Source organism: Oncorhynchus mykiss, chromosome 6 (genome assembly GCF_057628025.1).
Source record: "Oncorhynchus mykiss isolate SJ-2025 chromosome 6, ASM5762802v1, whole genome shotgun sequence".
NCBI classification, from domain to species: domain Eukaryota; kingdom Metazoa; phylum Chordata; class Actinopteri; order Salmoniformes; family Salmonidae; genus Oncorhynchus; species Oncorhynchus mykiss.
In genome coordinates, this window is record NC_143027.1 from 22064631 (window position 1) to 22074664 (window position 10034).

The window sequence follows — 10034 nt, forward strand, 5'->3', positions numbered from 1 at the left end:
GCGTCCCGGTTACATGACGCAGCATTCAGTCCCTTTGATGGAATAAAGTCATGGTGTCTCTGACGCCAGGTTGACTGACATGCTCTATAGGAAACAGATGGTTCAATAAAGGGTGATACAGTAGATAGTATAGGGCTGTGATTTGTTAAGTTGTATGTTAAATAAAAACGGTTTATTTTATTTTCTTTGGATTTAACATTTATTTAACTAGGCAAGTCAAGTATTTTTGTCGAACATGGATCCATGTGCCTGAATAAAAAAAAGACAATTACAGTAAGGCCTGTATTGACAGATATATCGAAGAAAGCGAGAGAGGGATAGATAGAGAAAGAGAAATACAGACAGAGAGATATAAAGAGAGTAAGAAAAAACGAAAGATACATGAAACGTCAGTGACGATGGTCCAACAGATCACCATCAATGTGTTCTTCTTCTTCTTCTTTTTCTTCTTTTGTCATGTTGTTTTAGCCTAGATAAGCACTAAAGGTATTCAAATATCTTGTTAAATGCAACACAGAAAGGATGCGGCTAAACAGTATGTCATGGGCAACCAAAGAAAGAATAGGCTACTAGTCTGCATACTTCTTCGGCAGCAGTAAAATAAGAATTCGACGATGTTGAACAACCAATGAACATAAATCGTGGGACGTGACGTATGGGTCCCTGTAGAAAAGGCGCGGAGTGTATCACAAGGCCAGAGACAGTGGAACAGTGAAAGGGCTGCCTGCTCGAGTCTAGCGTTCTTACTGAATGTATAGTAAATTCCTCCTCCTCGATTACTCACATGCAGCTTTCTTGGCTAAACGAAAAAACTGCCAAAGGAAAACAGCTTCTCTCAGACCTCCAACAGGATCTAAATGCAAACATATTTTTTGCCAACTAGTTATATCTTTAGAAGTCCTTGAAAAGCATAGGCTATATGTGTGTATAGATTTCGATATAATCAATAACGCTCTAACGACAACTTGGACACTGCATTTGAGTTCAATGACAAACTGACAAGGAGGCAGCTACATGGACATTCACGCTCCTACAATCTCAGAGACGCTGTGTTCTTAATTTTTTCTCTCCCTTCGATTCGTGTGGAAATCATTTTGGTACAGTTGATGATTTCCAATAGAACTAGTGGCAGTGCTCATTGATCGAGTTAGTATTTGGTCGGCAAAGGACTAATTCATTCGTTTACTAATGCCCTGCAAAATGTTTGAATCCAAATACCTCTGAAGAAATAGAAGGGACCAGTAGCAGACCCATGCAGGGCTTCGATAGTTGGTACGTTTTTCATTCCTTAGGAATTATTTTGCAAGTGGCATTTCTTCTCGCACGATAATATAATAATATATTTATATGCTGCATATAATTAATTAGCATTGGTAAAACGAAGGATTCCGTCACTTTAATTAATGAATTATATGTCATGAGAGAGAGATGCAGAGATTCAGATGATGATTTCCATTGGCAGATGATGCGTAGCGTGGAGAACACGTGTCCATTTTTGCATCATATTTTTTTCTGATCTGGAATTCTTCCTTGTCACACCAAGAAGGGAAAGAAGCTGACTGCCAATGCACGGGCTATAGATTTGCGTTTTATGGAAATCTTGGGTTTCAGATTTGAGGAAAACACGTTTAACATCATCTCCTCTCCGGTAACTATGCTTTTCCACGGCCTCCCTGGAGGCGAAATGCACGTTGTTGTGGAAGAAATGGACCGGAGAAGAAAGAGCGAATCCGCAGCTATCAGTTCGGCCATAGATATGGGAGAATCTGAAACGGTAGGCAACTAAGCAACCACGCTTAGGGCGATTCCAATCGCGAGTTGAGAGCAGTTGTGTACAAATATCATAATGATCAGTAAAAAGTTCATGCAAAAATGCAGTAAGAGCAGTGAACTATAACATCATACTTGGGATATTAAATATACTTGACGTGGGATAGGCTATTAAAACTTGTTGGACTAAGAAAGAACTTGCTTTTTGAGTTTATTATTATTATTTGTATCTTTAACAATGTAGCCTATTTACTCTTATGGAATTATTTTGAATCACTGTCACAGAGCATTTTAGAGTAACCTAATAATGTAGTCTACTAATAGGCTAATGAATTAATATTCACATGCTAATCTGTTAATAGCAAATATCACGGGTGTTTTTATTATGCACAATCAAGTGTTTTTAAGCATGCGTTGCTTAGATATGTTGTCAATTTAAACGATATCATAATGAAATGTATATTTCATAATTTTATACTTTTGAATTTGTACAAAAAAACATTGCACATTCATACATTCTTTGGGTAAAAATAAGGAAAATACCCTAAAATATAAATGTACATTTCATATAGACTTTTAGGAAATAGCTTAAGACTAGAATGGTTGATAAAATGTAACTTGAGTTAAATGATAAATTAATTATAACACTGGCTTTCACTTTTTAGACTATGGGTGGGTGGAAGTGGTTTTATCTTTGATCTCTTCGACTATATGCTATAATTGATGTGTTATTATTATTATATCGCATTGTTCTTGTTAGGCAGTTGTAGTCAAAACAGAGATTTAAGCCAAAATACATTGGAAGAAGTGAAAGTTTTAACAAAATAAACTGTGTGTGTTGGTTTGTAAGTGTGTTTTGATCCTATTATGATTTATGTAATCCAAAATCTTAGTGCGAGTGAAGCCGTTTTATTTCGAAAGGTAAATAGCATGTGCTTTGTTGTTTGTTGTTGTTATTGGATGATTCTCTTTAAATGCCCAAAATGTTTATTACAGAATATGGTAAGGCCTATAGGATACATTTAGCTGTATGCCTATAAACTGACATATTTTAATTGGTGTAAACTTCAAAATGATGTACATTTATAGTCAACATAAGCCTGTATTGTTCGGTGTAATATTTTCAGTCAGATATAATAACAGTTCATACAACAAAATAATGTCTGATAGGCTAAAATAAGCATATCCTAAAGGCAGCATATCTTGGGGCGGAAAGGAAACATTATTTCGATATGGGTGTTTGATGGCGCTGTTTATCTGTGTTTCATGTTTGTGTTTGTTTGGTTGTCTTTTAGAACATGTCGTGCATGAACAGCGACAGGGTGTCTTTGTGCGCGGGCTGCGGCGGGAAGATCGCTGACCGCTACTACCTGCTGGCAGTGGACAAACAGTGGCACATGCGCTGTCTCAAGTGCTGCGAGTGTAAACTCAACCTCGAGTCCGAGCTCACCTGCTTCAGCAAAGACGGAAGTATCTACTGCAAGGAAGATTATTACAGGTAACTCCATCAATCCCCCAAATGGTGCTGCACACCTGAACTAAAACATTTCTCAATAGTAAAGGTGTTGGGTTATGAAGAATAAGCACATTTATAGTCAGATGTCCCCGAAACGAGTCTCCTCCACCTGCACACATCACGAATTATAAATGTTGTTATTACAACCACATATAACAGGCTTTCATCTGGCCTACAGCGAGGCCAGACTGAGCTTTGACAATACGTTGAAGTGCCCTTGCACAAAATGCATTACAAATGGCCAGTGTGAGAGTGTCTCAGTACTGTGGGCTACATTGTTCTGTTTTTGAGCAGGCCTTGGTGCACACATACTGTAACTGCCACTGTATGTGCTACTAATTGACATGGATCATTTACATCCGATCAAAATGTGTCCGTGCACTGACCATGCAGGTTCTGTCCTCTCCGCAGAAGGTTTTCGGTCCAGAGATGTGCCCGGTGCCACCTCGGGATCTCGGCCTCAGAGATGGTGATGCGGGCCAGGGACTTGGTGTACCACTTGAACTGTTTCACCTGCACATCCTGCAACAAGATGCTAACGACTGGGGACCACTTTGGCATGAAAGACAGTCTGGTCTACTGTCGGCTGCACTTTGAAAATCTCATACAGGGGGAATATCAGACACATTTCAATCATGCGGATGTAGCCTCTCACAAAGGACTGGGACCTGCCAATGCATTGGGACTATCCTATTTCAACGGCGTGGGGAGTGTGCATAAAGGGCGGCCCAGGAAAAGGAAAAGTCCCGGGCCAGGAGCAGATTTAGCAGCCTACAATGCCGGTAAGACTACAGTAATAACATGTAAATTTAAAATAAGCCTTTTCAGAATAACTCTACATTGACTCAATGAGCACTCTCCTCACAAAGTGTCCATTGCGTAAGACAAAATGACTACGCTGTGCAATTTATAATTATTGCCAAGGCCCGCTTTTGACAACGCAGGACAACAATCGAGTGCAACGAAGGGGTGGGACTGTGAGTCTTCATGCGATGATAATTGAAACAGAGTAGCCTAGCCTACTTGATCTCAATAATCTGTTAGTTATATTCACTGTAATACAATTTTTACAGGCCTACAGAGGTTGCCTGCATTATGCAATTAAAAAAATGTCGCCCTCCTGGTTCCATCATTTAATCTCATGAACAATGTGAAAGTTATGATAGCCTATATTGCGTTTGCAACCAATATTTTCCAACGAATATTTCAACAACTTCTTTCAGTTCATTTATTTAAGCTTAGCACGTAGCAAAAAAGTAACGTTGCCTCTTCTTTGATTTTACCATACAAAGTTGTGTTTTACCCACATGGACATTCCTCTTTTTTTTATATCATAAAAGCCTATATAGCCTAGGAGTGTACTCTTGCATTAGCTTATTTGTGTTCTGGAGAAACTAAAGACCGTGTTCATTTAGACCTAATATTCAAAAGAGTTTGACATAGTTTCTTCCAGGAAATTTTAAGGAGGTTGTTTTCTAATTTGATGCAGGTTATGTATCCAAAATCCCTCCCACTACAATTCAACTGTGTGTGGCAGGAGAAAGTTGAATCTATCATTTTCTTCTCCTGTCCTCTTTAAAACATTTATTTGAAGTTCCGGCTTTCACCCTAGCCATTTTCCACTTGTCAGACCCTATAGACATCTAAAGTTCCCCTGCTTGAGTTTGCGCACTCGGTTGCCGGTTGTTCTGGGACGGGGCCAGAATGTGTGTGCACTACAATATATCAATGAGACTTGACGAGTTATTCAGTAGTGATTGTGATCACCAAGAAGGCCATTCAATAGGGTACGCCTAAATGTCGGATCGAAGTGTGGGTCTTGAGAATTAAACATGACCGTCAGTTATTGTGTTAAACTGTTTTCATGTGCATACCAACTTTCATTAAAAAAAGTCAATAGTAGAATTAGGGATTTATAAAGGTAGTGAAAGCACCTGATATTTAACTTTAGTCTATTCAAATAGGCTATATAGCCTAAAACGTATTTTCTCTTTAGGCCTACGCATCACTTGGTCATATCAAGATTTTTCACATGGTTCGTCATCTGTTTGAGCAACAACACTTTCATCAAGTAAACCAAAGTGCATTCCCCACAACACCTACGTGGAAAGGGTTAACTGCCCGAACAAGACAACTGACCCACTGTTCATAGGCCGTCATTGAAAATAAGAATTTGTTCTTAACTGCCTTGCCTAGTTAAATAAAGGTCAAATAAAAAAAATAAAATAGAAAAGGGGATGGGGCGTGCTCCGGGTCGCTACTGCCCTCTACTGTCTACCCATTGGGCCACTGACTGACATACAATATCAACCTACTGTATTAATAAACAACGCATTCAAGTATTGACTGAAGTTAACATCTGAAGTCACCTAACAACCTTTTACGGACGAAATCGACGTTTGGTTTGAATAAAGATCTCATACGGTTCTGAATGTGTTGTGGTCCTGCAGAAACAAACCAAAACATAATTCCCTATGTTATTAGAAAAGTTCACATCAGCCTATCAATGGCTTTTGAAAAATTGCGAAAGATAAATATTGTTTCTGTATATCTGGTGTTTGTGGTTAGTTGTCTGAACTCTTAAGTGTTATTCTGAGGAATGTGAATGACGAATATTTATCGTATGCAGCATTGAATATGTTTCAACTGTTATGAAAGATAGCAACACTTAAGCATTTGCCAAGAAAATACTGTCAGGGAAATATGTCATGTTTTTGCCGCCACGATTCGATTATCAAGGGCAGGCTATAGCATAATTACAATTAATAAGGCAACAACCACACCAAATAATAATAATAATAATAATTATACTATTAAAGTTAAGACTATTATTGTATTTGTGAAAAAACAAAAACATATTATTGCGTGCTTATTACTTCATCGCACTTCATCTGTTTTCAAGGAAGACTGGCATTTCTATTTTGCAAACTGCCAATGCATATTTAACAACGGAAGACCTCTAAATGTAAAGACAATCCTGACAACCCTAGCCAGAAAGTAATAGACATATTTTAATTTGTCAAGGTCTTACATAATCAGTAACCTATGACACCATATAGTGTGAGTGCTTGACAAAGGGAACAATAATTTCGCATCACTTGTTTTGAAATATGCTGATTAATGTATGTGAATTCAACAACACTTTTTGGGTATAAGCCTAAAAACGTGCAATTTGTTAAATATCACAAATAAATTAAATACGTTATAAATATAACATCAATATAACATCCTATTTTGATTATGGTACTGTGGGGTGTGTTAGAGCCTAATGAGACACTGTTTAATAGTCAGGCTGTGGTTTAATTTACAATCACTGTTTAATTATACCTATGCTTTTCGTGTGTATATTCCTCTACCTTGATGTGTGTATTCATTGCAACGCTCTCTACCAAACATTTCATTACTAAACCGATTTTAAAGCGTTGCATTAAAAGCCAGCTAGGGTGCAGACAAGCCAGCATTTTGCTGATTTTAATTCATCAATTCAAAATATATCATGCAGCAAAATACATGACATGATCATGTTTAACTTCACTTATCCTTGAATGATACACCATATTCATGTGGTCTAAACAACATCTTATGTGTGTGTGTGTGTGTGTGTGTGGTGTCCTCCAGCACTCAGCTGTAATGAGAACGACGGAGACTCTATGGACAGGGACTCCTACAGCTCCAGTCAGAAGACCAAGCGCATGCGCACCTCCTTCAAACACCACCAGCTGAGGACCATGAAGTCCTACTTTGCCATCAACCACAACCCAGACGCCAAGGACCTGAAGCAGCTGGCCCAGAAGACTGGCCTCACCAAGCGTGTACTACAGGTTAGACACACACCTACACCATATTGTTCCTGATATTCAACAAAATGAGAAAAACCACACACAAAACAAAAAGTCTAAATGTTCTAGTGTATTATGATGGTAGCTAATATGATTGAATAATGGGATTTTGAAATCAAATGAGTAACAAGGGAGCATTTTCTATTTCAATTTCCAGATAAGAATGGTTTATTATGGGAAGTGGGGATCACAACATAGAGCGCTTGATTTCCACAAAGACCACAGCAAATTATCTGAACAAAAATTCTGTAAAAATCGCTTCGCTTTTATTGAAGCTCCCAGGAAACAAAGCAGTCATTTTGCATTTTGTTTTTCATGCCTGTTATTCCAGTTGAAACTGTCTTTCCCCACGGTTCCATCACTAATATTCGCTATGATGTTGCCTTGCTGGGGTACACAGGTCTGGTTCCAGAATGCTCGGGCCAAGTTCCGGCGGAACCTGCTGAGACAGGAAAACACGGGCGTGGACAAGACCTCAGACGGCTCCACCCTGCAGGGGGGCACGCCCTCCGGACCTGCCTCCGATATCTCCAACGCCTCCATGAGTCCTTCCAGCACCCCCACCACCCTGACAGACCTGACCAACCCCACCTTGCCCACCGTCACCTCCGTGTTAACCTCTGTCTCTGGCAGCATGGATGTTCATGAGTGCAGAAGCCCGTTGCAGACCACCCTGACCAGTCTGTTCTGATGCCCCCTTACAGACGGACCCCTTCAGCTTCATCTGATGCCCTGACCCTTTAAACACCCTCACCAGCCTCATCCCGAGGCCCCCCCCCGACTCTGTCCCCTTGGAACTAAAACACAGACCTTTGACAGAGACATTTAATGGACTAGTAAAATTAAGGTAAAGGAAAAATACTCTTACTTTTACTCTGAGCCCATTTAAGAATATTTGCGTAGTGAGGCTGCCAAGCCTTGCAGAAGGAACAGTTATTGTTATTTTGTTGTGGTTGTTTTGTTGAGAACTGAAGAGACTTGATTTGCATTTTTCAATGTTTACAGAATGAAACTGTGGAAAAGAAAAAAAACTGCTTAATTTTGGAAATTCATTTTTTTCCAGCACAATATTTATGTTGTTGTACAGGAGTCACTGTTAGGAAACATTGAGAAGGATTGTAAAATGATGGGAAATCTGAGATTAAACACAGGCTAAAATATGCTATGACTGCCATGTGCCTTACACTTCAATTGTCCCCAACATATTCAGATCTGTTTCTCCCATCAAGATCGGATAAAAACACATATTCTTTTCTTTACCTCAGCAGAGAGTATTGTGGCTCAAGGGTAAAATAGTAAATGGTTCACACAAACAGTGTGTGCATGCGTGTGTGTTGTCTGTGTGTGTGTGTGTGAGCATGCTTGTGTGCATGTGTGTGCGTGCATAAGTGGGTTTGTGATTGTGGTCTAAATGTAAGTTTAGAATTCATTTGAGTTGGCAGACTAATTATTGCTGTTAAATAAATAAAAAATGACATGTTCACACACACACACACACACACACACACACACACACACACACACACACACAGATCTGTGATATGATATCATACACTAGGTTGAAATGTTACAGCCAATGAAAGCTAGTTTTGTTTTGAAATATTGTGCTCTTACAACTTGTATTTATCGTACAAGAACAACAATTCTATACCTCATTTACATAAGAAATGTATCAATTAGTATGTTTCTGCTGACCTAAAACCTGCTATGACATACACACTCTCATCCCAACCTCTTACCTCAACTCAGTTTCCACTGTTCAATACAACTTAAATGAAGTTACATGAAACAACAGTCAACTGGCTTTCATATCCCTGATATGTTCAGTATCACAAACCAGGACTTTTACTTCTAGGAATAAAAAGATCAGTAGAAGATGAGGTGTACGAGTGAAAATAGGCAGTGATATCACTAATGATTCAGCTTCATCCATCCAACACACTACTACTACTACTACTACAGTACTTCAACTACTGTACTACTACGACGACGACTACTAGTACTACTACTTCTAATACAGTACTACTACTACTACTACTACTGCTACTAGTACTACTACTACTATTACCCTAATTATACTACACTACTTCTACTATTACTATTACTACTACTACTACTTCTTCTACTACTACTACTACTACTACTACGACTACGACTACGACTACGACTACCACTACTACTACTACTACTACTACTACTGCCCTACCTATACCACAATACTTATACTATTACTACTACTACTTCTTCTACTACTACTACTACTGCTACCACTACTGCCCTACCTATACCACAATACTTCTACATTACTACTACTACTACTACTACTACTACTACTACTGCCCTACCTATACCACAATACTTCTACCATTACTACTACTACTACTACCACTACACTACTTCTACTACTACTTCTAATATTACAACACTACTTCTACTACTACTACACTACTTCTACTACTATTACTACCTCTACTTCTACTACTACTACTACTATTACTACCTCTACTACTACTTCTACTACTACTACCACTACACTACTACAACCCTACTTATACTACACTACTTCTACTACTACTTCTACTACACTACTTCTACTTCTACTACCACTACTACTACTTCTACTACTACACTACTACTACCCTACTTATACTACACTACTTCTACTATTACTACTACTACTACTACTACACTGCTTCTACTACTACTTCTACTACTACTTCTACTACTACTACACTACTACTACTACCCTACTTATACCGCACTACTTCTACTATTACTGCTACTACTACTACTACTACTGCTACTACTACTACATCTACTACTACTGCTACCACACTACTTTTACTTCTACTACTACTTCTACTACTACTACTACTACTACTACTACTACTACTACACTACTTATATTA

The 10034-nt window shown here is 38.7% G+C and overlaps 1 protein-coding gene across 1 annotated transcript; it reads left to right on the forward strand.

Annotated features, from left to right (window-relative positions):
• The first annotated feature begins 681 nt into the window (after positions 1 to 681).
• LOC110525487 (LIM/homeobox protein Lhx2-like) lies at positions 682 to 8287 on the forward strand. Its single transcript, XM_021605622.3, has 5 exons — positions 682 to 1774; positions 3066 to 3268; positions 3698 to 4068; positions 6905 to 7107; positions 7526 to 8287. Exons 1-5 carry the CDS (start codon positions 1592 to 1594, stop codon positions 7814 to 7816), a joined length of 1251 nt encoding a protein of 416 aa, XP_021461297.1. The 5' UTR covers positions 682 to 1591; the 3' UTR covers positions 7817 to 8287.
• The last annotated feature ends 1747 nt before the right edge of the window (positions 8288 to 10034 follow it).

What these genes read in the sequence shown, in the direction of transcription:
- LOC110525487 (XM_021605622.3), top strand. Translation starts at nt 1,592, where the DNA reads ATGGAAATCTTGGGTTTCAGATTTGAGGAAAACACGTTTAACATCATC. An exon ending in ATATGGGAGAATCTGAAACG is followed by an intron (nt 1,775 to 3,065) that starts GTAGGCAACTAA and finishes GTTGTCTTTTAG; the next exon opens with AACATGTCGTGCATGAACAG. An exon ending in TTTAGCAGCCTACAATGCCG is followed by an intron (nt 4,069 to 6,904) that starts GTAAGACTACAG and finishes GGTGTCCTCCAG; the next exon opens with CACTCAGCTGTAATGAGAAC.